Source organism: Puma concolor, chromosome C2 (genome assembly GCF_028749965.1).
Source record: "Puma concolor isolate L17-30 chromosome C2, mPumCon1.1.hap2, whole genome shotgun sequence".
Lineage (NCBI taxonomy): Eukaryota > Metazoa > Chordata > Mammalia > Carnivora > Felidae > Puma > Puma concolor.
Genome location: NC_141675.1, coordinates 86505221 through 86531148, shown reverse-complemented (window position 1 = coordinate 86531148; position 25928 = coordinate 86505221). Strand labels below are relative to the sequence as shown.

Sequence of the window (25928 nt, the reverse complement as noted above, 5' to 3'; positions counted from 1 at the left end):
ATAAAATTTGAAATTCTTCAGGATCCACCGTTCTTGGAGTAATGGGTCTGAAAAAAATTTTTTCTGATTATAAAAGTAACATAAGGGGTACCTGCCTGGCTGGCTCAGTTGGTAGAGTGTGCGACTCTTGATCTTGGGGTTGTGAGTTTGAGCCCCACGTTGAGTGTAGAGATTACTTAAAATCTTTTTTTTTTTAATTAATATAAATATCTACAACAAAAGGAGAGACTACATAAAGTAATGAAGCAAAACAAATAATCATTGCTAACACTGGATTTATTTATTTTTCTAAGAATAACTTACATGGTATTCTACTATAGGGATATACTGTGATTTATTTAACCAATATATTAGTAAAAACTTAGGATATATCTTTTTTTCTCTCTAGGGAAAAAAACTGCACTGCAGCAAAGATGCATATGTGTGTATGTCCTGTCCTTTTCAGAGAAGTTGAAAAGTACACCTACTTAGCATTTTGATACATCCTGCCGAAGTGTCCAGAAAAGTTCCGTGCTCCTACTAACAGCTTATGAGAACCTCTGACTTCACAGTCTCCCTGATATTTACTTAATTTTTCCTCCTTACACATGTTTCCTGTTTCCTTTTTGAAAGCAGTTTATCTTCCCATGAGCCAGAGCTTTCAGAACTTGTAGCATCGCTGGCCATGCTTCTTTTGAAGAATAGGCATTTCCTTCTGTGTTGTTTGTGGCGGAGGGAGAGCTGTGGGACTAGAATCTGCCTGCCTCCTCCTGCAATAAGGAAAGTGCCTATCTCATAAACGCATGTGGGTGTTAGTCACTTCTTTAATATTGAATACTAATTGAGCTCCAACTATCTGCCAGGCCCTGTGCCACATGATAGAATATAGTGGTGGGCAAAACAGCCTTGGCTCTCAGGCAGTTTACGTTCCAATGGACTGTCTCCTATGGCGTTCTTTTCTATCTTTACCATCTGAGAGGGGAGGAAAAGTATATTTTTCAAACTTTCACGTGTTTGATTTCTGAATTCAATATTTTTTTGCCCATTTGTATTTCTTCTACTTTTTAATATGACCATTCTTGGTCTCTTCTTTTTCTTTCTGATTAGTCAGGGTTAACTGCATTAATCCTCTGCCATTGTGGCAGATACCAGTGCCCCTCTTTGTCTTTGCTGATTGGGCCCTGACTTAGTTCAGGTGCTGGATGACCATGGTTGAGTGGAGCTGGACCTGGTGCCTGGGTGTTTAGGAGACACAGGAAACAGTATGCTGAGCTCCAGCTAGGGCACTGAATCCCAATGTGATCTTTTAAGTACACGGATTACTTGCTCGCTGGGCCTCTGTTTCCTCACCTGTAAAATAAAGGGGCTGGACAAGACAAAGTTTTTAGAATCCTTCTAAGTCATGCAGTCTATGATGTTATGGATTTAAGAGAACGGAAGAAAACCCAACATATGTATTAAATGTTAATGCAATCAACTATGCTAGACAGTGAATATACATAGAATAAGATAAAGGATCCATGGGCTAGTAAGGGACTTAGATGTGTAAACAAACAAAAAATAATCTATTAGCATGGACTTTTCAGTGCATAGCACTGGGAAAATGAGCTATCAATATATATTTTTAAAGGTAGCTATCTTGGGATGCCTGAGTGGCTCAGTTGGTTGAGCATCTGACTTCGGCTCAGGTCATGATCTCTCACAGTTTGAGAGTTCAAGCCCCATACTGGGCTCACTGCTCTTGGTGCAGAGCCTGCTTCGGATCCTCTGTCCCCTTCTCTCTGCCCCACTCCTGCTCATGCTCGCTCTCTCAAAATAGATTTAATAAAATAAAGGTAGCTATCTTGCACCATTCACAAATATTGAGTCCACATGGGATCAAAGATTTATATGAAAGGAACAAAATTTTTGAAGGTCATATAAAATAATGTCTTCTACAAGAAGCACAAATCATAAAAAGATTTAGCTACATTAAAAATAATAACTTCAGGGCGCCTGGGTGGCTCAGTCGCGTAAGCATCCGACTTCAGCTGAGGTCACGGTCTCTCGGTTTGTGAGTTCGAGCCCCGCGTCGGGCTCTGTGCTGACAGCTCAGAGCCTGGAGCCTGCTTCAGATTCTGAGTCTCCCCAACTCTCGGCCCCTCCCCTGCTCATGCTCTGTCTCTCTCTCTCAATAATAAATAAACATTAAAAGAAAAATTAAAAAAATAATAATAGTAATTTCTATTTATTCAGAGTCACCATAGAAAAAGAAAAGCACCCATAACTGAGAGAAGATAGTTGCAACACATATACTTGACAAAAGATTGATACAAAGATGTTCTGCAAGTAGGGAAAAAATAACTAATAAGAACTGGGCAAAAGACACGAATAAACATTTTACAGAAGTGGTAACATGACTGACCAATAAGCATGTAAAAAGATGTTCAACCTCATAAATAATCAGGGAAATATATATATATGTAAATTATAAATTCAATGCGATGATTTTTATACCATCAGATGGGCAAGAATGAAAACATTTGACAGCACCAAATATTAGTGATAGGAATAATGGGAGCGTGTGCTGGGTGGAGGTAATACAAGGTGGTTTCACACTTGGCAAGGAAGCTGCCTCCATCTTATAAAGTTGAAGATATGTATACTCCATGGCTCAGCAATTCCACTCCTAGGTGTATGCCCTAGAGATACTCTTGTGAGTGTGTACGTATCTGTGTGTGTATTCCTGGTATCCCTTCCTCTTGTTATAAGGACACCAGTCATATTGGACTAGGGCCCCAAACTTATGGACAAGAAGGCTCACAGCAGCATTGTTTCTGAAGACAACTGTAAACAACTTAAATGTTCACAGGAGAATGGATAAATGGTATTTTCATATAGCAGTGAAAATGAGTGACCTAGAATGATCTAGAACTACAGACATCAATATGGGTAAATTTCATAAACATGATTTTGAGCTAAAAAAAGAAAAAGTTACAGGAGAATATATGTATAATTAAAAATTATACAAAAGTAAAAAAAATATGTTATTTAGGGATACAAATCAAAACAGAACAAAAAGGGAGTAAGAGGTACAAAATTCAAGAAGTTGTGGTCTGGGCCCCTTTAGCCTAAATCCACCTTTTCACCTCAAACCCTTGGCTTGTTAGATGTAAGAAATGTTATGTTCTAAACGTTGAAAACATTATATATTTCTATTTCAATTCAATCTATATTTAGTGAGCCCCTACTACATTGCTAGTCTCTGTGCCAGATCCCGGAGTTACAAAATGAACAGCAGCGAGCATTTATTGAGATTCAGTTATGAAGGCTGTGCATCAGAATCATCTGTGGGACGTGTGCCCAGCACCCCCTCTGGAAAATATGATTTAGTAAGTAAGGCCCATGGATCTATATTAAAACAAACACACAGAAACTCTCTAGGGGATTCTGTTATACAGCCAGGAGGAAAAATGCTGCGTCAGGCATCATTAGGCACTGTGATGTGTATCTTATAGAATCCTTAAATCACCCCAACAAACAAGGATCATTCTCTGGGGCTCATAATCTGTTGGAGATATACATGTACACAAGTAATCACGGGGGTTTGAAGAAGGAAAAGACCACTTTGGGAGAGAAATACATCAATTTCTTCAACCTTTATCAGATACTTAAGTGCCAGCCATGGGGGTTCTAGAGCTACAAAGATGAAGATAATGCCGCTATGCAGAAGCTCCAGGTGTGAAGAGAATATGGGTATGAAAATCTCAAATTATACTGAACTCTATTCTAGTAGTTATATACAACAGATGATGAATAGCCAGAGCACAAAGGAGAAGTCCTGTCACTGTGAGGAGGGAGTACCTGAGGAGATTCCAGTTAGCCAAGTTTTAAATAATAGAAGCTCCCCAGGCACGCACCAAGGTGGGGCTGAGAAAGAAGCACACTGAAGTGGCTGAGAGAATTCCTTTGTGGATGGATGAACCCATTTGGAGTGGACAGACTGGCAGCAAAGAAAATAGGGAAGTTTGGTAGGTGCTAGATATTGAAGGAAACTTACGTATAAAATAAAGAAATTTGGAATTTATCTTACAGATCTGTGGTTTTCAAATCATATATTTCTCAGTAGAGCTATAAGCACCCCTTGGAGTCTAAAAGTGAGTCATCTGGGTGGGGAGTGAAGTCAGGCGGGCAGGGCTCTGCGTCTCCCATCCATCTCAACCACACCAGCTCCACTATTATCCATTAATGGTGAGCATGGGTGAAAGACTTTTTCTTTCTTTCTTTTTTTAAATTAATTTTTATTTTTTAATTTAGAAAGACTTTTTCTTTTAAACAAAAGTTTCCATGATTAAGGAAACTTTACAAACGAAAGCTTTAGGCAATGATAAACTGGTGAAGGATTACAAGCAGAAGAGTGCTGTGTGTTTCCAAGGTGAAAAGAGTTGTGAACACTGTCAAGTGCTAAAGTGATGTCAGGAAAAACAAGTACTGAAAAGTGTCCTTTGCTTTGTCAGTTGGAAAGTGACCCATTGAAAACAGTTGATGGGGGTGGGCAGGGAGTGGAAAAGAGAATGCAGTGCCTAGCAGAATGGATAGGAGGAGAAAATGGGGAGACCGTGCGCTTAAGAGTATTAGATAGAAGGCAATGGAGGGGTGCCTGGGCGGCTCAGTTGGTTAAGTATCCAACTGTTGATTTTGTCTCAGGTCATGATCTCACAGTTCCTGGATTTGAAGCCCGCATCGGGGAGATGCGTGGAAACTGCTTGGGATTCTCTCTCTCCCTCTCTTTCTGCCTTTCCCCTATACTTGTTCTCTCTCTCTCAAAATAAATAAACATTAAAAAAAAAAAAGCAATGGAGGGAGATTTGGCCATAGCTAAAGGGGAATTTGTCCAATTCACATGTCTCCCTTTTTTGCTAACTGATCCCCTACACATGGTCATAGGAGTGGGCTTCTGGAAGCCATGTTTGTACATACTGCCCTCTTGCTGTATGTACAAGTTGATTCGCCCTTGATGGGAGTGCATCATTCAAGCTAGGCCAATATTTCCTCAAGAAATTTATAATTTGGGGGGCGCCTGGGTGGCTCAGGTCATGATCTTGCAGTTTGTGAGCTCGAGCCCTGCATCGGGCTCTCTACTGTCAGTGTGGAACTTGCTTCAGATCCTCTGTCTCCCTCTCTCTGCCTCTCTCTCTCTCTCTTAAAATATAAACATAAAAAAAAGAAATTTATGATTTGGGTAATGAGAGAAAACCCTTTCTCTTCAGTTGGTTGATCTTGAGATCTAGGCCCAGACAATCAGATGAAATAAGCTATCGGTGTACAGAAGAGCAAGCCATGTGTGGAAAGGATGGAAGAGAAAGAGCATCCAGACTTTATAGGTTCTGGTTCCAAATCCCTCTCAAGGTCCATGGAGAGCCTATCATCTGGGCTTGGGGTAAAACCATCCTATCTTATCATGAACTCTTTATTTTTGCCCTACTCAGATAATCTGTCTCTGTCTCTGTCTCGGTCTCTGTCTCTCTGTCTCTCTCTCACACACACACCCTTCCTGATACAGGGGGTGTATGCTTTTTTCTTCAAAGAGAAAAGAAAGGTCATTTGAGAGAGAGGTTGAGGATGCAGAGGAAAGATAATTGATAGAGCCATTCTCAGAGAAGAATGGAAGGGATAAGTTTGGGAGCACAAGGAAGAAGTGTGCTTTCCTTTGAGGTAGGTGGGTAAGAAGTAAAGAAGATGAGAATGTGGGGGAGTACGTGGGTCAGGGCTAGGAAGAGTGTTCCCACCGAATGATTCCTACTTCCTGTGGGAAGAGTCAAAATTATCCACAGTTTATGAGGGGGGTGGGCCACAGCTTGGATGGCAAGGTTAGGAGTAGCCATTGTGCCAGTGGGCCAGGGATCTGGCCACAGGTAAATAATACAAAAACAGTCGGAAAGCCCAAGTAGGTAGTGTCCAGGTCTTGCATCACTGAATGCAGTAAAGTAGTCTCAGCCCCAAAAGCCTTTCACCTCTTGCCTGCCCAGCCCCCTTTATTATTTTTTAAAATTTTAAATTTATTTATTTAAATTCAAGTTAGTTAATACAGTGTAGTATTGGTTTCATGAGTAGAACCCAGTGATTCTGCCCAACGTCCTTTAAAACACAAATCAGATCACATCACACTCCCTGGCTTACAATTTTTCCAATGGCTCCTATATACATATAATGTATATATGCATATATGTTCATTTATTTTTGAGAGAGAGAGAGAGAGCACAAGTGGGGGAGGGCAGAGAGAGGGAGAGAGAAGATCTGAAGCAGGCTCCACACTGACAGCAGAGAGCCTGATGAGGGGCTCAAACTCACGAATGTGAGATCATGACCCGAGCCAAAGTCAGTAGCTTACCTGACTAAGCCACCTAGATGCCCCTGTATACATAAAGTTTATTAGTTTGTTTATTTTGAGATTGAGAGAGCGTGTGCATGAGAGTGGATGTGAGAGCAAGGGAGGGGCAGAGAGAGAGAGAAAGAGAGAGTCCCAAGCAGGCTTCTAGCTGTCAGCACAGAGCCCTATGGCGCAGGGCTTGATCCCACGAATACTGAGTTCTTCATAACCTGAGCGGAAATCCAGAGTCAGACGCTTAAGCAACTGAATCACCCAGGCACCCTTTTAAAAATTTCCTTCTTCTTCTTCTTCTTCTTCTTCTTCTTCTTCTTCTTCTTCTTCTTCTTCCTTCTTCTTCTTCTTCTTCTTCTTCTTCTTCTTCTTCTTCTTCTTTCTCCTCCTTCTTTCTTTCTTTTTTTTGCTTTAAGATATAAATGGTCTCTAGTATTGCTCAGCAACTAGGAGGGGGAAACATGAAGGAAATGTTTGGATTGATCCAGTGCTGGGTGTGTGACAGTGTCAGGGAGGACCTGGTAAGAGGTTCAGGGGCACTGTAAATGGAGTTGTTGATGTGGTAGTGGGAAGGCAATACAGGTGAATGCCAACAGCCTAGGAGATAAGAAGCGTCCTGGGGGGGGGGGGGAGGGGGGGTTGGGAGTGTGAAGTGAATGTATGGGAGTGAGACAGCAGGAGACATTTGAGGTCAAGCTTGTGTAAGGAATGTTCTGGGTGAGACAAGGTTTAAGGTGGGAACATTTAAGGACTGTCTTAAGTCACATATTTTGAGGCAAAGAGAGAAACTTTCTTCTGTGAATAGTACCACCTCCCACCAGTCACTCTAACTTGAAATTGGAATCACCCTAAGAATTTAGTATTTTTTTTTTCCTCCCTCACATTTAGTTTAGCATCAGATCCTTTTGATTTTGTTTCCTAAACATCTTTTGATTGTAAATACCTTGGTTGAAAATCTCTGAACTGCTAACAGTGTTTTGGCTCAGTCCTGATAGCCCCGCCCCCTTGACGCACTCTCCTTTAAAATTCAAATTGATTCTCATCACTCCAGGCTTAAATTCTTCCAAAGTTTCCCACTGCCTTAAGATCAGAAATCCTTGGAGTGGCAGACAAAATCCTTTGTATCGGTCACTGTTTACCTCTGCTTTCCTCTGTTTACCTCTGCTTTCCTCACGCAGTTTCCTGTGACTTAAAGGTCCTTGGAAAACCTTACCTTCTCTTGGATCTTACTTTTTTAAGATTCCTTATGTCTGCAAGATAGGAGAACCCTTATTTCCTTTTCTGGGATAAATGACTGTCAGAGTAGGAGTAGCTTTCTGAGCTCTAGAGGGGAAACACTGTTTATTTCACCAGTAAACTTCAGAGCCTGCCAGGGTGTCTGGCCAGCATACGTGCTTAATGGATATTATTTTTAAAGTTTATTTATTTATTGAGGGGGGGGAGGGAGAAGGAGAGAGAGAGAACACGAACCAGTGGGGGAGGGGCAGAGGGAGAGAGGGACAGAAGATCTAAAGCTAGTTCTGTGTTGACAGCAGACAGCCAACACGGGGCTTGAACTGATGAACTGTGAGGTCATGACCTGAGCCAAAGTCAGACACTTAACCAACTGAACCACCCAGGCGCCCCTATGGATGTTATTAAATGAAGAAAGAAAGAATGAATGTTGAAATCACCTTAGCTGGTGGCAGGAGTTGGGGTGGCAGACTGAGTCAGAGGCCAAACATGAGAGCTTACTAGCTGTGTTATATGGGACCAAATCACTAATACCTTCGCTTAGGGAGATTGCCTTGTCTACTGGGCAGCTGTCCTGCAGCGACCATCCTGACCCCCATTCCTGTACAAATGATTAAATTGGGTAATCCTACCCTCCTATCTGCCAGCTGGGGACCTGTGTGACTTGTGATGAAAAGATGAGCTGGGTTGATCTGATTTTCTCCTGGGATGTGGGAATTAGGAAACAGATAAAGCGATAAGCTCCAGGAGCATAGGTTGAAAGGATACATCAAGAATTGTCAAAAAATATATAGGAGCTGCAGAGTGGCCCTGAAACTTATTTTTGTGACCTGTGCAATGTTTTCTAATATTTTGAAAGTGTTGCCAACATCTGAAAATTGGGGAAGTTTCACATTAAAATCTGGCTATTTGGCTTCTCTTATAAAATCTGAAGGCCTGATATGGCAAAAACAGACTGGAGCTGAGCAGTACACAATGCACTATCTTCCCTCTTCACCATGGGTGCCATCCCCCTATACTGCTTACACCGGCAAATTTCATTCACTTATATCATGTGCTCGGCCCCTGTAACCATCTGACAACCAACTTGTTGAAGGAATCTGTAGCAATGAGGGATTATATGCAAGCCAGGCCCATAGGGAACAGAACCCACGAAGAGAGAACTACTTGGTAGGAGTTGGGCAGCAGGTGAGAAAAGAGAGAGAGGATATAGCCACCAAGAGAGGGAAACCAGTTTCCAGAGATGTCTGGGTTCATGGGCTTCCCAGTTTCAGTACCTGCCCATAGTTACCCTCATCATAACTCCCTGTTCTTAAGATAATCTGCAATGCAATTAGCCAGGAGAAGGCAGGAAGTTAGTGGGAAATCGGTAGAGAACAGCAATGAGGACAGTAAGATAGTGGTGTACCTAGATGACATTAGCCCCAAACAAGAAATTCTGGTATGAATGTGGAATGTAAATTCTAAGTTGTCAAGAGTTAGATCCTTATTGACTGTGTATCCTGGCCTGGGAGGATTGGGGAAGGTGTAGTGAACAACTTCTGCTCAAGAGGACGTTATAGTTAAAATTATCCTCAGAGGAAATCAAAAGCATCCTGGGAAGGGCTATGGGGATACAGGGTTCCAGAGACTTTGGAAGAAGGAACTGGGAAGTCTGGGGAAAAGAAATTTCTGAGAGATTTAAGGCTCGATCATCAATATTCATTACTAACTAATTTTCACTGTGTGTTGAAAAGAGAGGACTGTATTCAGCAAACGGAGAAAACTTCCTGAAAGAGGTGGCATTGGAGCTGCACACTTTATTGTTATTATTAATTTTTATTTATTTATTTTTGAGAGAGAGACAGACAGAGACCTACAGAAACTGAAGCAGGTTCCAGGTTCCCAGCTGTCAGCACAGAGCCCTATGCGAGGGTGGAGGATCCAACCCAGGAATCCTGGCACCAGACCCACTAGGCCACCCAGGCGTCCCCTTCCCTCCCTTCCCCCTTTTTTTAAATTTAAGTAGGCTTCATGCCCAGTGTGGAGCCTGACTTGGGGCTTGAAGTCATGACTCAGATCAAGACCTGAACTGAGGTCAAGAGTTGGACGCCTAACCAACTGTGCTACCCAGGCGCCCCTGCATCTTTAACATGAAATGGATGAAAAGGAAATGTTTCACAGAGCTGCACCTGTAAAGGTCAAATTCTAAAGGGGAGAGCGGGAAGTTCGCAGTTAGTCTGGTGACAGGGGGCCTGTGTTTACCTTGAGTCACCCAGCAAGTTATTTCTATACCTTGGGGCCTTGGTTTTCATTATTTTAAGAATCATAGTATTATGTTACTTCTAAGACTTACTTCCCACCCTAACCCACTTTTAATATTTCTTAATTTAGGACATACTCTATAACTGACAACCCCAAATGCTTGCTTTGCCACAGGGCAGAAAAAATTTTTTGACAGTGTTATCACTAACTGGGTATACATAAATTTAGCTGTCTACAGAAGGAAAATGTTAATTTTTGATAATTAGCTTAGTAATTTTCATTGATGGTGCCATGCAGCTGAATTTTAATTTGAATCCCAAAGTGTCACTTAGGCCTCTTCCAAAAGGTTACATTGCATTGAAGCATTGAAACAGTAAGTTATTATATACACAGATTAGTTGCCATGCATCAGGAATACAGTTAAATGTAGAAATGGCCACCTCTCTTTCTAAATTTGACACAGAAGTTACAAATCTAGAAGAGGTTGGTTTGACCAACTGAAGTGTCTGAGGACACTGAACATTTAACTGTCATTAGTTTCCAGTTATCAAAAGAAGCTGTGTAGATTCCAGGGATTTGCAATTCAATTTAAAAAAAGAGACCAAGTTACCATATGATTTCACTCATGTGGAATTTGAGAAACAAAACAAACAAGCAAAGGGAAAAAAATAAGAGAGACAAATTAAGAAACAGATTCTTAATTATACAGAACTGATCATGGTTGGGGGGGGGGATGGGTGAAATAGATGGGATTAAGGAATGCACTTGTCCTGATGACCACAGGGTGATGTATAGAAGTTTTGAATTACTGTATTGAATACCTGAAACTAATATAACACTGTATGTTAACTAACTAGAATTAACATAAAAAAATAAAGTAAAAAAGAAATCACGTTTATAACCAAAGAAGAAACATACACAGTGCTTGTATATTATTTCTAAAGGTGCCAAGGAGATCAAGATACAACCATGGGTTATGTAAAACATCATGCCATCACGCTACACTTAGCCAGATGGTCAAAATGGTTATATAAGACTTCAGGCAGTGGAAGTGAGAAGGCTTACATTTAAACTTTGATTAAGGCACCGAAGAAGAAAGTGGTACAATTATGATAATAGCCAACATTTACTGAATGGTTACTATGTGGCACTGGATTTTGTCTTTAGAGTTCTTATTTCAGCTTCAGGGCAACTCTATCAGATCAGTGGTGTTACCTTCATTTGGCAGTATAAGAAGGACAGGAGATAAATCCAGGAAGTTTGCCTTCAGACTCTCGCTCACAGCCACTATGCTTTTACAACATTTATGTTGCATTAAAAAATTTTTTTTAAATGTTTATTCATTTTTTTTGGGGGGGGGCAGAGAGATAAGGGGACAGAATCCCAAGCAGGCTCTGCGCTGTCAGCACAGAGCACAAGGTGGAGCTGGAACCCAGGAACCCTGAAATCAATGACCTGAGCCGAAGCTGGACACTCAACCCACTGAACCACCCAGGTGTCTCTTTTTGTTGCATTTTCATGGATACACTTATACTTTTTAGGTTGGGTTACATTTAAATATAATGTATCCTTTTTTTCCCCAGTCAATGGCATTTTAAAATCAGAAATACCTGCCTGGTTGGATCAGGCGATGTATATCTTGCACGGCTCCAAATCAATCGTGGATCGGTGGGCAGGTGTTGCAAGTTGGAGGAAGTGAGCCTGATTTTCAGAACCCTATCATCTTTGAACTGGTGAAAGCTACTGAGAGAAAAGTGTCAGTAAGGAGAAATGTGTTCAGCGGTTTTGAAAGCTTTTCTCCATACGAAACGACCTACTTCTCCCTATCGGAATCCTTCTGAACCTTTCGATGCTCACCCCAAATGCCAGCTCCTTCAGGAAGTAGTCTCTTAGTTATATGAGAAGATATACGTGGGAGATATTTCCAAGTTATTACAAGGTGAAGTTAGTTAGTGAAAGACGGATTTTATCATTAAAGCTACCCTCGCTCCTCTCCTGACCTCAGTTTCTCTAAACGGAAAGAAAGTGGTGGCTTAGCCTATCTCTTCCTTCGGTAATTCTACTCCCAGCCTCTACAGATTTCTGCCAAAGCTGCCTTGAAAAGCAACTCTCCTTCCTCAGACCTGCAGGCGGCGGCTTCTCCGCGTTGGCAGCTCAGCAGGGCGGGGCTGAGAAGCCGGAGAAGAGGCGGAGGCTCCGAGGGAAGCGCGGCGCGCAGCCACGTGACTTCCTTCCCAAGGAGCCTCAGCCGCTGGCCTCCCAGCAACCGGTGCGTCCCGCCTAACGACTCCTGCGCCTCCCGGTTGGCCCTCGGGGACGCTTGTGGCAAGGAGGCACCCACGGTCGCGCTGTTCATTGGCTAGAGCTGCCGTCGCTCAGGTGTGTTGCCGGAGCGCCCGCAGGCGGTGCTTCCGGAAGCCCCTCCCATTGGCCGCCGGCTTCGTGGCTGGCTGGCGGAGGCTGTCACTCCCGGGCGGTTTCCCTGTGGCCGCCGCTCAGCTGGGGGCGGGAGGAAGAGGGGCCGGACTGGGGCCTGACGAGCCGCCGCTGCCGCCACCGTCTTCGCGGCTGCTATGACCAGCGGGCGAGGCGCCCTCCGCAGCTCCGCGCAGCGCTAGTCGCGGCCGTGCGCCAGCCGTAGCTGTCTGTCCCCAGCGCAGCCGCTCCCGCGGCTCCCTCGGCTCTTCTCGCGCCGCCTGCGAGGCGAGGCGGAGGCAGGATGAAGATGACGGTGGATTTCGAAGAGTGTCTGAAGGACTCGCCCCGCTTCAGGTAACCGGCGAGGCCGCCCAGAGGCCGTCACCCCGGAGCTGCCTCCCCCGGGGGTGGGGGCGTGAAAGCAGGCCCGCTGAGCGCGCCGAGGGCCCTGCAGTCCGCGCCTTCCGACGAGGCCAGCGGCCGTTGTCGCAGCTCGGACCCGGCGAGGGCACTGCAGCCCCAACCGACCCTTGCTGAGGGCTGAGGCTGGGCCGGGAGGGGGACGTCGCCCCCTCGTCCCGCTTCCTCACCCTCTGCCCTGGGGAGGAGCGCCCCAGACGCCGGGAGCACCGTCCGCTTCGAGGAACCAGGGTGCAGCCGCGTCCCCGGAGACTCGTGCCCTTTGCGGGCGCGCGCTCTCGTCCCCTTCCTCTTGCTGCTCTTTTCCCCTTCCTTCCGCTCCTTCTTCGTTTCCACTCCCACCCCACCCCCTCTTTGAGGAGCTTGCAGGGCACCCTCTTGCAGTTCACTTAGTTCCTCTTTGCGCTTTTCCGCTCGCCCTTACTCCGGGGAGGAAGGAGTGGGGCGAACTGGGACTGCTGCTGCTTGCGTGTCCCCTGCCAGGGGGGCGCTCCGGGAGGCGCTGGCGGTGGATTTGCACCGGAGTTGGGGGCGGGAGGGCTTTGACCAACCCGCATTCTATGCACCCTGACGCGAGACGGTCTGCTTTTCTTTCCACTTGAGCTCTCCCCGCTGTCGAGAGGTACTGGGCTGAGGGCTGAGGACTAAGAGAAACAGTGCATTTCTGTTTTGAGAACGGAAGTAGGAGGGCCCTGAAGATTGCATGTGTGTTCCTCTTCCAGCAGCGTCCGTCCGGGAGGGCCCCGGATCACACTCGGATGCTCCCAGTGGATCTGTCACGTAAACCGACGTGGTGGCACTCCGATTCACATGGGCTGGCCTGCTTCCCATGTGAGAGGCGGCAGTCCCGAGGGCGTCCAAAGTACTTGTTCTTGACGTTCCGGGCATCCTAGGACACTCTTAATTGTTTTTGGAGAATAGTTTTGATAGATTGTATTTTATGGCCATTTATAAGGCTGTCCTTAGGCCTTAAAAAAAAAAAATGCGGCCATAGACTTGAGTTAGACACTGACATTTCTTGAAAGCGCTCCCTGAGCATTGGTGTGTGTGTGTCCTATGATCTCTAGGCCAAGCCTCATTGTAAATTCTTGTATCCTTCTCCTGGGAACTCACTGTTCGTTCTTATCACTGATTTCCCATTCTCTTTTCAGTGAAAAGCAAAGAAAAAGAATTGTAAAACTAAGGAACTCCTACGTCTAAGAGAAAATTTAAGAACGTGTTTTTGTTTTGACTTTTGCTTTTTTTTTGGCGGGGGAGGAGTGTTAATTTTATTTGGAGCTTAGGGCTAGGGCTGTTGCTTGTAAAAAGCTGCATCTGGTTTGATTGCTATTGTTGGTATTAGTTTTTAAAAGTTTTATGCTCTGTGTGAATAAAGGTCCAGGAGGAGACACACATGGGTTGCTTAGGACAGCTCTGTAGGTTACAGTCCAGACTGTGGCGAATGAAGTAATTTTTGAAGTGTACCTCAGAATACTCTGCTTTGTGTGAATTTTATTTATATGACTCAGCCTTTTTTTTTTTTAAGTTTATTTATTTTGAGACAGAGCGAGAGAGCATGAGCACACAAGCGGGGGAGGGGAAGGGGGGGCGGGAGAGAGAATCCCAAGCAGGCTCCTTGCTGTCAGTGCAGGCCTCCAAGTGTGGCTGGATCCCTCCAACCACAAGATCATGAGCTGAGCAGAAATCAACAATTGGAAGCTTAGCAGACTGAGACACCCAGGTGCCCCAACTTTTTTTTTTTTTTTTTTTTTAATGAAGTAACAGCGTTTTCCTTCTGGAGAATGTGGCTGTGTGCTCAATTTATTTCACATTTTAAGTTCGATGTTTTAAAAAAAGTTGAGAGAAGTGACATGGAAATACTTGCAGCCACTGGTTTTGTTCATAGACCATGTGACGTCTCTGTTTTTGAAATCAAAGAATATAAAATAAGAGGAGAAGATACTGATTAAGTTGTATGGAATATTATAGTGAATTTTGTTAAACTTGAATATAATGTCTGTTCAATTTTAATTAAATATTAGAGATTTTTCAAGAGTTGCTTCCAGTATTCCAGTTATTGTTGGCTGCAAATTGGGAAGAGAAATCAAGATTCAAAGAACTCCAATATCTGGTATACATTTTTGGAACTAGATTAGATTTGCAAAAGAGGGAAGTACGCTGAGAAGTAAAAGTCTCATCATCCGCATTCCTAATTTTTCCAGTCTTTCTATAACCCCATTAGTATGAAGTTTGTATAGCATTTGAAAAGAATATTTTAGAGTCTTTTACTCATATGCTTTATGTATAAGAGAAACTTGACTTTTAAGAGTATTGTGCATGTTGTGGGTGATATATTGAATCTTTCATATTAGGTTTGTGAGGGCTGGGCTTCTTTTCTTTCATTTTTGTTTTCTTATAGTAAGGCAGCTACACTATTTATTCCTTGTAGTGTCCTGATCTGTTGTGTTGTTTTTTTTAAAACTGATTCTTACTTTTATTTTCCTTCACAAGTGAATCTTAAAAAAATATACATTTTTTTTAATGTTTATTTTTGAGAGAGAGAGCAAGAGCATGAGCTCGGGTGGGGGGCAGAGGATCTGAAGCAGGGTCCGCCCTGACAGCAGAGAGCCTGATGTGGAGCTTGAACCCATGAACTGGGAGATCACAACTGAATCGAAGTCGGATTGTTAACTGACTGAGCCATCCAGGCGCACCTTCACAAACGAACCTTATGGCATTTAAGTCTGGCGTGGAGACATAACTACCTGGGATGCTATAGAATTGATGCAGAAGGCAGATCTTGCTGAAGAAAAATGTCATCAGTGTTCAAGTGTAAACATTAATTTTCTTGCTAAGTTGATAAGGAAAATAGTGGGGGGATTGGTTGAAGTAGGGAGAGGATGTTACTATTGCAACGTTGTCTTTAGTAATTTGAATAGAGCCAAAGCCAATGGTTACTTTTACATTCCAAAGCGCATTTTTTTGGTTTTGTTTTTAGATTGGAGGGCACATTTCATTGTGTAATTTTGTGTAAATAAAAATTCCCTTTTTAGTTTTTTAAAAACCAGTCTAAAGGTCAAAATCTTGTTCATCTAAAACTCTACAAGAAAGTACGCGTTTAAGTGTACTTTTTTTTTTAAGTGGGAATTTTCCATTTTGACCAACATATCTTGAAGAAGTTTGAATTTGTTTGGACCCTAAATTTTTGTGTAGTTGCTCTTTAAAATTTTAATAAAAATTGTGCTTTTCCTTTACTTAAACATATTATGGTTCATGCAGGAAGTGAATATTTTGTTTGAAACAAAAAGTTGAATGAATTTGCGCTTTCTGAATTCTGAAGCATTTTTGTTCTAACCAGTGTTCAAATGTAAAAATATTGGCATTAGCAAGTCTTTAAAACTTTAGTCTTTACCTGATACATTTATGTTTTATCCTAGCCGGTGTTTATTGTGCACCATTCTGAAGATTTTCCATTTGTAGTTTCTATTTCAGATATGATCCTTGTTGGAAGAACTTAGGAAAACCATCTTAAAAAAGATGTTTTGTGGAGAAAGGTTTTAATGGGTGAAAGACATTGACATAAGATGTAATTATATATGTATTAGTTATGTTTTGCTCTTAAACTAATGCCAATCCTGGCTGCATTGCCACTTTACCTTCCATCTTTGAAACAGATCCACTCTTAACAACTGACACTTTACACAAGGCAAATATAGTGGGCGAGGGATGAGGGGAAATGTGTTTTCTTTCAGACACAATAGAATGGAATTAATTATAAAGTAGTTTTATCATGAACCAAAATACAGGAATCCTGCTGTTCCCCATTGCAGGTTGTAATTCTTCATTTGATGTAATACCAACTTAAGTTGAACTAAGGAAGAACAAGCTTCTATAATATGCCAGATTTCATGCTTTTATAGCTATTCTCTCACTGAATGTTAAAATATATTGTGAGGTAGGAATTATCCTCATTTTTAAAATAAAAAAATCCCAAACTCAATCTTTTGAGAAGTTAAATTCACTTTTTAAAAAAATGTTTATTTATTTTGAAAGAGAGAAAGCTCATGCATGCAGGTGCGAGTGGGGGAGGGTTCTGAAGAGAGGGAGAGAGAATTGCAAGCAGGCTCCACACTCTCGTGACCTGAGCTGAGATCGAGAGTTGGACACCTAAACTCCTGAGCCACCCAGATGCCCGTAAATTCACTTTCTTAAAGGTAGATTTTCAAATGGTGGACCTGGAAGTGAATTCACTCTTGTGCTCTCTCTCAAGTTACAGGCATTAATTAGCTGCATTAATTAAATTTGCATTAAGTATGTTTATGATGTTTGTTATCATACAGAAATTTAAAAACTGACTTTTGTGTATTGCCTAGAAAAGTCTCCCCTATCCCATTATTATTTATAGGATATTTTTCTATCATTTTATAGTAATTTTTAGTTTTATGTAATGCAACTGGATTTTAATTTTGAGAGATCATCTACTTTTCTTTCCTTCCTAATGGAAGCCACTTGTCCTAACACCTTTTATTGAATAATTTTCTCCCTCTTGATTTAATATTACATACATACATATGTATTTTTCTGTATTCTACTCCTTTTCACTAATGTATTTATCTATTTTTCAAATGTCAATATTTACAATACTTTATAGTCTGTTATGATATCTGGTGGGACAAGTTTACCATAATTTTTTTTTTTTTTTTCAGAAATTTACTGACTGCTCTTGAATATTTTGTCTTTGCAGTAGTTTCTTCAATTTCAGAAGAGGGTATGCCTTTTTAATGCATTTTGGCCTAATTTCTTTAAAACTTTTTCTTATATAAAATTTCAGTGATGATCCAACTATATCTGTTTACAAGAAACATACTTTAGTTTTTCTTTAACAACCGTTTATTTTTATTTATTTATTTTTAAGTAATCACACCCAATGTGAGGCTCAAACTCATATAAGAAGCATACTTTAGAGGTGCCTGGGTGGCTCAGTTCGGTTAAGCCCCCGACTCATGATTTGATGATCTCATTGTTCGATGGTTTGAGCCCTGCCTTGGGCTCTGTGCTGACAGCTCAGAGCCTGCAGCCTGCTTTGGATTCTGTGGCTCTGTCTCTCTCTGCCCCTCCCCTGCTCATGCTTTGTCTCTCTCTGTCTCTCAAAAATACATGTTTGAAAAAGTTAGAACAAAAGCATACTTTAGATTCAAAGGTGCAAAAAGATTGGAAGTAAAGGGACAAAAAAGATAACTCATTCAAACAATACTCAAAAGACAGCTGGAATGACTATACTAATGTCAGCTAAAATATATCTTAAGACAAAAATTACTAAAGATAAAGGACCTTTTATAATAATAAAATAGTCGATCCATCAGGAAGACATAACACCTACAAACATGCATTTAGCAGAGCACCAAAATACCTAAAGCAAAAATTGACAGAATTGAAGGAACAAATAGAGAGTTGGAGACATAAATATATATTTTTTTAATGTTTATTTTATTTTTGAGAGAGAGAGAGAGGGAGACAGAATCGCAAGCAGGCTCTATGCTGCCAGTGCAGAGCCCGATGTGGGACTTGAATGCACGAATTGTGAAATTATGACCTAAGCCAAGATCAAGGTTGGACACTTAATGGACTGAGCCACCCAGGCACCTCTAAATACTTTCAATAATGGGTAGAACAACTAAGCAGAAGATCAACAAGGAAATAGAAGATGTGAACAACAGTATAAACAAACAAGATAATAATAGATATATAATAAATGGCTATATAATAGGTATAATTATAATAGATGTAATTAATAGATATTTATAGAACATGTCATGCAACAAAAGCAGAATTCCCGTTCTTCTCAAGTACACGTGAAACATTTTCCAGTATAGGCTATATGTTAGGCTATTAAACAAGCTTCAGTAAATTTGAAAGTTTTGAAACCATACAAAATATGTTCTTTGACCACAATGAAATGAAATTAGAAATCAGTAACAGAAGAAAATCTGAAAAATTCACAAATATGTGGAAATTAAGTAACATCCTCCAAAATAACCAGTGGATTTGAGAAGAGATCATAAAGGAAATTAGGAAATACTTTAGACAAATGAAAATAAAACCACATACCAAAGCTTATGGGATGCAGCTAAAGCAGTGCCTAGAGGGACATTTATACCTGTAAATACCTGTGATCAAACCATCCATCTCGAGCAAACTGATTTCAAAGCAGATGGAGGAAATAAAGAAGACTAGAGCAGAAATAAATGAAAGTTGAGACTCAAAGAACAATAGAAAAAGTCATGAAACCAAAAGTTAGTTTTTCAAAAAGATCAGTAAAATTGACAAGTCTTTAGTTAGACTGACCAAGAAAAAAGAAGACTCAAACTGCTAGATTCAGGAACGAAAGGGAGGCTATTGCTTTGTCCTACAGAAACAGAAAGGGTTATAAGAGAACACTGTAAATAATTCTAACAAGTTAACAAGTTAAGCTAGATGAAATGGATATATTCCTAGAAAGATGCAATCTACTGAAACCAACTCAAGAAGAAATAGAAAATCTAAATAGAGTTAGAGAGAGAGAGAGAGAGAGAGAGAGAGAGAGAGAGATTGAATTATTAATCAAAAAGCTTCCCCAAAGGAAAAGCCCAGGCCAAGATGGCCTTACCAAAGAATTCTTCCAAGTGTTTAAAGGTGACTAACAATACTCTTTTACAAACTTTTTTTTTTTTTAATTTTTTTTTTTCAACGTTTATTTATTTTTGGGACAGAGAGAGACAGAGCATGAACGGGCGAGGGGCAGAGAGAGAGGGAGACACAGAATCGGAAACAGGCTCCAGGCTCTGAGCCATCAGCCCAGAGCCTGACGCGGGGCTCGAACTCACGGACCGCGAGATCGTGACCTGGCTGAAGTCGGACGCTTAACCGACTGCGCCACCCAGGCGCCCCCAACTTTTTAAATGAAATAGAAGAGGAGGTGTCACTCAGACCAAGTAATTCTGTGAGTCTAGTATTACCCTGCTACCAAAGCCAAAGATACCACAAGAAAACAACAGACTGATATCCCTTATAAATAGTTATAAAAGTCCTTAATAAAATATTGGCAAACCCAATATAGCAATATATAAAAAGGATTGTATATCATGACCAAGTAAGATTTATCCAGGAATGCAAAAATCAGTGAATGTAATATACCACATTAGTAGAATAAAGAGCAAAAACTATGTATTTTTTTTTTTTTTTTATTTGAGCGAGAGAGAGTGAGAGTGTGAGTGAGGGAGAGAGGCAGAGGGGGAGAGGGAGAGAGAATCTCAAGCAGGCTCCACATTCACCATAGAGCCTGATATGGGGCTTGAACCCACGAGCCTGGGATCTTGACATGAGCCGAAATGGAGTCGACTGCTCACTCAACTGAGCCACCCAGGCACCTCTGTAATCATTTTAATGGGTACAGAAAAAGCATTTGGCAATCCCACACACTTTCCTGGTGAAAATACTTTCATGGTGAAAATAATAAAGCATGAATAGAGTACTTCCTTAACTTGGTAAAGGATATCTATGAAACATTCCTGGCTAACATCATACTTAAGGGTGAAAGACTAAAAGTTTTCCCTTACGGCCATGAACAAAAGTCTGTCCACTTCTGTTCCACAATGTAGTGGGGGTTATAACCAGAGTATTTGGTGGGAAAGAAAAATAAAAGGCATCTATATAAATAAAGAAATAGTGGGACACCTGGGTGGCTCAGTCAGTTAAGCATCCAACTCTTGATTCAGCTCAGGTCGTGATCTCACAATCTTGGGATCGAGCCCTGTCTTGGGCCCTGTGCTGGGCATGGAGCCTGCTTAAAATTCTCTTTCCCTCTCTGCTGCCCCTACCCCGCTCACACATGCTCTCTTAAAAAAAAAAAGGTAGTAAAATTGTCTTTACTCTTAGATTATATATCTTGTATATAGAAAATCTTAAGGAATCTACCAAAATCAGTTGAAACTAGTAAGTTCATCAAGGCTGCAGGATGTAAGGTCAGTGTACAAAAGTCATTTGTATTTCTGTGTACTAGCAAAGAAAATCATTCCATTTGACAGTGGCATCAAAAAAGGATAAAATGCATGAACATAAATTTAACCAACGAAGTATAAGACTAAACACTGAAAACCATATAATATCACTGAAAGAACTTAAAGACCTAAATAAATGGAAAGATATTCCATGTTCATGGATCAGAAGGCTTAATATTATTAAGATTACAATATCCCAAATTGATCTACAGACTAAACACAACCTCTATCAAAATTTTAGCTAATTTCTGTGAAGATTGGTAAACTGATCCTAAAATTCATATGGAAATGCAAGTGACCCAGAATAGACAAAACAATCTTGAAAAAGAAGAACAAAATTGGAGGGTTCACTTCCCAGTTTAAAAACATTACAAAGCTAGGGCACCTGGGTGGCTCAGTCAGTTATGTGTCTGACTTTGGCTCAGGTCATGATCTGGTGGTGTGTGAGTTTGAGACCCGTGTTGGGCTCTGTGCTAACAGCTCAGAGCTGGAGCTTGTTTCAGATTCTGTGTCTCCCTCTCTCTCTGTCCCTCCCTGGCTCTGGCTCATACTCTGTCTGTCTCATAAATAAATAAATAAATAAATAAATAAATAAATAAATAAATAAAAAAGAAAGAAACACTACAAAGCTATTGTAATCAAGACAGTGTGGTATTAGCATTAAAGCAAGATATATATAGATCAATGGAATAGAATTGAGAGTCCAGAGACCCTTACATTTATGGTAAACCAGGTTTTGACAAGGGCTCCAGTATAATCAGTGAAGAAAGAATAACTTTTTAAACAAATGGTGCTGGAGGGGCGCCTGGGTGGCGCAGTCGGTTAAGCGTCCGACTTCAGCCAGGTCACGATCTCGCAGTCCGTGCTCTGGGCTGATGGCTCAGAGCCTGGAGCCTGTTTCCGATTCTGTGCCTCCCTTTCTCTCTGCCCCTCGCCCGTTCATGCTCTGTCTCTCTCTGTCCCAGAAATAAATAATAAACGTTGAAAAAAAAATTAAAAAAACAAAAACAAAAACAAAAAAAAACAAATGGTGCTGGAACAACTGGATACCTACATATAAAAGAATGAATTTAGACCCCTGTATTGCATCATATGCAAAATTAGGTCAAAATGGATCACAGACCTAAATATAAGAGCTAAAACTATAAAATTCTTAGAAAACATGGAAGTAAATGTTTGTGGCCTTGAATTAAGCAATGGTTTTTTAGACATGATGCCTAAACTACAAGCAACTAAAGAAAAAATTGACAGATTTGATTTCATCAACATTTAAAACTTTCGTGCTTCAAAGGACACATCAAGAATGTGAAACGACAACCTTCGACCTTTAGAGTGGTAGGAAATATTTGCAAATCACGTAAGGGATTTGTATCCAAAGAATATAAAGAACTCTACAACTCAACAATAAGAGCAAATAACCTAATTAAAAATGGGCAAAAGATTTGGATAAACATAAGATATACATATGGTCGGTAAGCACATGAAAGCTGCTCATGATCATTGTTCAGCATATATTCAGTAACTATTTTGGGATTCTGTATTGTGAATCTTCTGGCTTCAAATTGGCTTTACCAGTGCACTTTGAAGACTTAGACTCTGGTCTAAGTGAGTTACTGTTCTTTTTATCTGCCTTTCAGTTGCCAGAATTGTGTTGCTACTGTTGTTATTGCTTCTCTTTTTTGTCTTTGTGGATTAGCGCTTAAAAAATTTTTTTTGCCTGTCATTTTAATTGGACTTTGGAGAAAATGGAGGTAAATGGGTGTATCTAGCCTGCACTATTTAACTGGAAGTTTCTGTGCCGTTGATAGGGCAAAGCATAATTTGTACTGAGAACACTTATTTAGGGTAGTGAATATGGATCAAGTATATAAACTCTAAAAGCAGATGATCTGTTTGACTTCTTTTTCACTTATTGGTAGTGAGAGACCTTTGGGTAGGTTTCTTAATTTTTCTCAGCCTCCATGAATAAGAATAATACTGTATTTCATAGAAGTAGATAGGGAGGAACCCACTTAATAATGGTAATTCCCTTTCCTCTTTTGTATCCTTGAAAGGAAGTTTGATGATTTAGTTAAAGATGCTGGCTTTCCTATGTGGAAATAAACTACCAGTTGGGAGTGTCTAGAATGCATGAAGAATTAGACATGTTACTTGTATGTATGAAAATCATCTGTGGGGCACCTGGGTGGCGCAGTCCGTTGAGCGTCCGACTTCGGCTCAGGTCACGATCTCCCAGTCCGTGAGTTCGAGCCCCGCGTCGGGCTCTGGGCTGATGGCTCAGAGCCTGGAGCCTGTTTCCGATTCTGTGTTTCCCTCTCTCTCTGCCCCTCCCCCGTTCATGCTCTGTCTCTCTCTGTCCCAAAAATGAATAAACATTGAAAAAAAAAATTAAAAAAATTAAAAAAAAAGAAAATCATCTGTGTTGTGGATAATGAAAGACTATAAATAGATGGGCAAACTTCACTTAACTTTTAAAAGGAGACCAGTAAAGGTCTTAAAAAAGAGCCATTTATAGATTTTATGTTTGTAGTATTTAAGAAGGTAGAGTGAGCAAAAGAAGAGGAGGAAAAAAAAAACAAAATGGAAGACACAATGCCTTAAACATTTACAACTGAAATGCTGTCAGAGCAAAGGATAAGTAAACTGAGAAGTCATGGAAGAAAACTACTGTGAGGAAATATATGTTTATTTGAGATTACCAGAAGTCTATTTCCTTTGAATTATACCTCTGGAAGGATCTGGAAGTTAGATGAGAAGCAATGTGAGTTAAATGAGTATATCACTATTCCTATTCCAGAGATGAAGAATTCTCACAGAAAGAGTTGCTAGATTATAATCCTGTAGTAATTTGTATTTTGAATAAGGGTGCCTGACTGGCTCAGTCAGTGGAGAATGCAACTCTGATCTCAGGGTTGTAAGTTCAAATCCCACATTGGGTAGAGAGATTACTTAAAAAAAAAAAAAAGTCAGGATTCTTTAATGAAATATAGTTAGTTTTCCCTTTACATTTTTTATATTTTCTGTGATGCCCCAGACATACTCAAATTTAAATATAAAAATTTTCACTGATAAAAAAATGCAGTGCAGTACACGGTAAAACAGTTCAATTGAAAGGCGGTAAGTAGAGAGGGTACTCAGACAATTAGTATACAGGATTTAACTTTATGTATTTTAGAGTCCCTTTTAGACAAGATGTGTGCAAAGTGTGTATACTAATGCAAAATTAAAATCAATGGAGCTAACCATTTAATTTTCGTAGTTCTAGCCAGAATTGTGTTCATTTTTAAATAAACAAAACTTCCTCTTGATCTTTTTTTTTTTTTTTTTTTTTTTTAATGGTTAACTTGTTGCTTTATGGTTTTACTTTGATTCCCAGTTTTCTGCTTGTTGGGAAGCCACCTCTTTGGATTTTTGAGTCAATGTATTACACTAATAATAATAAAGAGACTAGGTTTTATTGGTTATTTTCAGGTAATAGTTTTGTACGGATAAACCAACATACTTCCTAGCACATATATCATTTAATTTGAAGGCATCCTTTGGTATTTCTTTTAGGGTTTATCTGCTGGCTAAGGGTTATCTCAGTTTTTGTCTGAAAGTGACTTTGTTTTTCTTTGATGTTGGAAGGCTATTTCCCAAAGCATGGAATAGTAAGTTGGCTTTTTTTTTTTTTTTTTGGAACAATGTCATTTCATTGTCTTTTGTTTGCTTTTTCTGCCTTTATTATTTATGTTACAAGTTTTATTAGTCTTTTTGTTGCTCTTTTGAGGATAATGTATCTTTTTTTCCTCTGCTGTTTTTAAGATTCTTTTTCTTTGACTGATTTCAGCAATTTTACTATCATGTATGTAGGTGTAGTTTCCGTTTTATTCATCCTGTTTGAGGCTTGTAGTTTCTTCATTCAGTATACGGTGGGGTTTGCAGGGTATGTCTTTTATCAGTTTGTAAAATTCCTGGCTATTACCTCTTTAAATATTTCCTGCTTCTGCTTTACTTTTTTCTCTCCTTCTGACACTCAGTTACATATATGTTAGAGTCTTTTGTTGTGTCCTTCATGTCTCTCATATTATTTTCTGAAAGGATACACTTCACAGAAAAGTAGAATATTGTCTATTGATCTATATTCCTGTTTTTTAAGCTCATCTTCTACTGTGTATAATCTGCTGTTAAACCTATTTGTGTAGTTCTTCAATTGTGTTTTCCACTTGTAGAAATTTCATTTGGTTTTGTTTTTTATAGATTCTTCTTTGGTGAAAATTGCCACCTTTTCATCTGTTTCTTGAATATTTTTCTCAGGCTTCATGAATATATTATTGCTACTTTTAGTATCTTATGAAACCAATATTTAGTTCATCTGTGTGTCTATTTCTATTTGTTTTTTATTCTTTCTTTCTTCTTTACTTTTGTTTTAGTGGGCCAGCAATTTGATTTAATGCTGTACATTCTATATAAAAAATTGTAAATGCTCTGGGTGATGTTATCATTCTCTATAGAGCATTCACTCTTTCCTTTGTAGGTAGATAGAGTAGCAGATGATCATCTTAGTTCAATGATGGAATAAGCGTTATTAGTTTCCTATTGCTGCTCTAACAAATTATCCTAAATGTAGTGGCCTAAAACAACAGAAATTCATTATCTTAACGTTCCTTTCAATACAGGGCTCACTTGGCAAAAGTCAAGGTGTTGGCAGGATTGCATTCCTTTCTAGAAGGTCTAGAAGAGAATTTTTTTTTTTTTTTTTTTTTTTTTTTTTTACCTTTCCTAGTATCAACAGGCTGTCCACATTGCTTGGCTCATGATACCCTTCTATTTTGAGAGCCAGCAATTACTGGGGCACTCTCTGTTCTGCCTCCCTCTTTCACTTTATAAAGACCCTTGTGGTAATAATGTTGGGCCTGCTTTGATAATTCCAGGATAATCTCTCCATCCCAAATTACATGATTGTCAATGCTTTTTAAAAAAATTTTTAATTTAATTTATTTTTTAGATTTGCATCCAAGGTAGTTAGCATATAGTGCAACAATGATTTCAGGAGTAGATTCCTTAATGCTCCTTACCGATTTGGCCCATCCTTCTCCCATAATCCCTCCAGTAACCCTTTGTTCTCCATATTTAAGAGTCTCTTATGTTTTGTCCCCCTCCCTGTTTTTTTATTATTTTTGATTCCCTTCCCTTATGTTCATCTGTTTTGTGTCTTAAAGTCCTCATATGAATGAAGTCATGTGATATTTGTCTTTCTCTGACTAATTTTCACCTAG

The 25928-nt window shown here is 40.2% G+C and overlaps 2 protein-coding genes across 8 annotated transcripts in view; one reads left to right on the top strand and one right to left on the bottom strand.

Moving 5' to 3' along the window:
• Positions 1–258: 258 nt before the first annotated feature.
• On the bottom strand, positions 259–12178 carry LOC147577388 (uncharacterized). Of its 2 annotated transcripts, none has more exons than XM_086675055.1 (3): positions 11941–12178; positions 11428–11557; positions 259–1345 (listed from the first exon to the last, which is right to left on the bottom strand). In XM_086675055.1, exons 1-3 carry the CDS (start codon positions 12171–12173, stop codon positions 1286–1288), a joined length of 423 nt encoding a protein of 140 aa, XP_086531181.1. In that variant the 5' UTR covers positions 12174–12178; the 3' UTR covers positions 259–1285. The 2 variants fall into 2 exon arrangements, with proteins under 2 accessions (XP_086531181.1, XP_086531179.1); XM_086675053.1 differs by having other exon boundaries at positions 11432–11557.
• Positions 12179–12451: 273 nt separating this feature from the next.
• ACAP2 (ArfGAP with coiled-coil, ankyrin repeat and PH domains 2) overlaps positions 12452–25928 on the top strand; it is a 153101-nt gene continuing 139624 nt past the window's right edge. For 5 of the 6 annotated variants that reach the window (XM_086675048.1, XM_025912900.2, XM_086675047.1 and 2 more), the window contains exon 1: positions 12452–12589. In XM_086675048.1, the coding sequence (XP_086531174.1) occupies positions 12537–12589 (53 nt within the window). In that variant the 5' untranslated portion in view covers positions 12452–12536. Of the gene's footprint in view, positions 12590–13139; positions 13278–25928 lie in introns of those variants that run through there. The other variant, XM_086675051.1, reaches the window with a different exon arrangement.

Coding starts and splice junctions, on each gene's coding strand:
- LOC147577388 (XM_086675053.1), bottom strand. CDS start 12,173: ATGAACAGCGCGACCGTGGGTGCCTCCTTGCCACAAGCGTCCCCGAGG. Junction 11,558..11,940: donor GGAGAAGCCGCCGCCTGCAG/GTCTGAGGAAGG, acceptor TTCTCTCAGTAG/CTTTCACCAGTTCAAAGATG. Junction 1,346..11,431: donor ACATCGCCTGATCCAACCAG/GCAGGTATTTCT, acceptor TGTCTTGTCCAG/CCCCTTTATTTTACAGGTGA.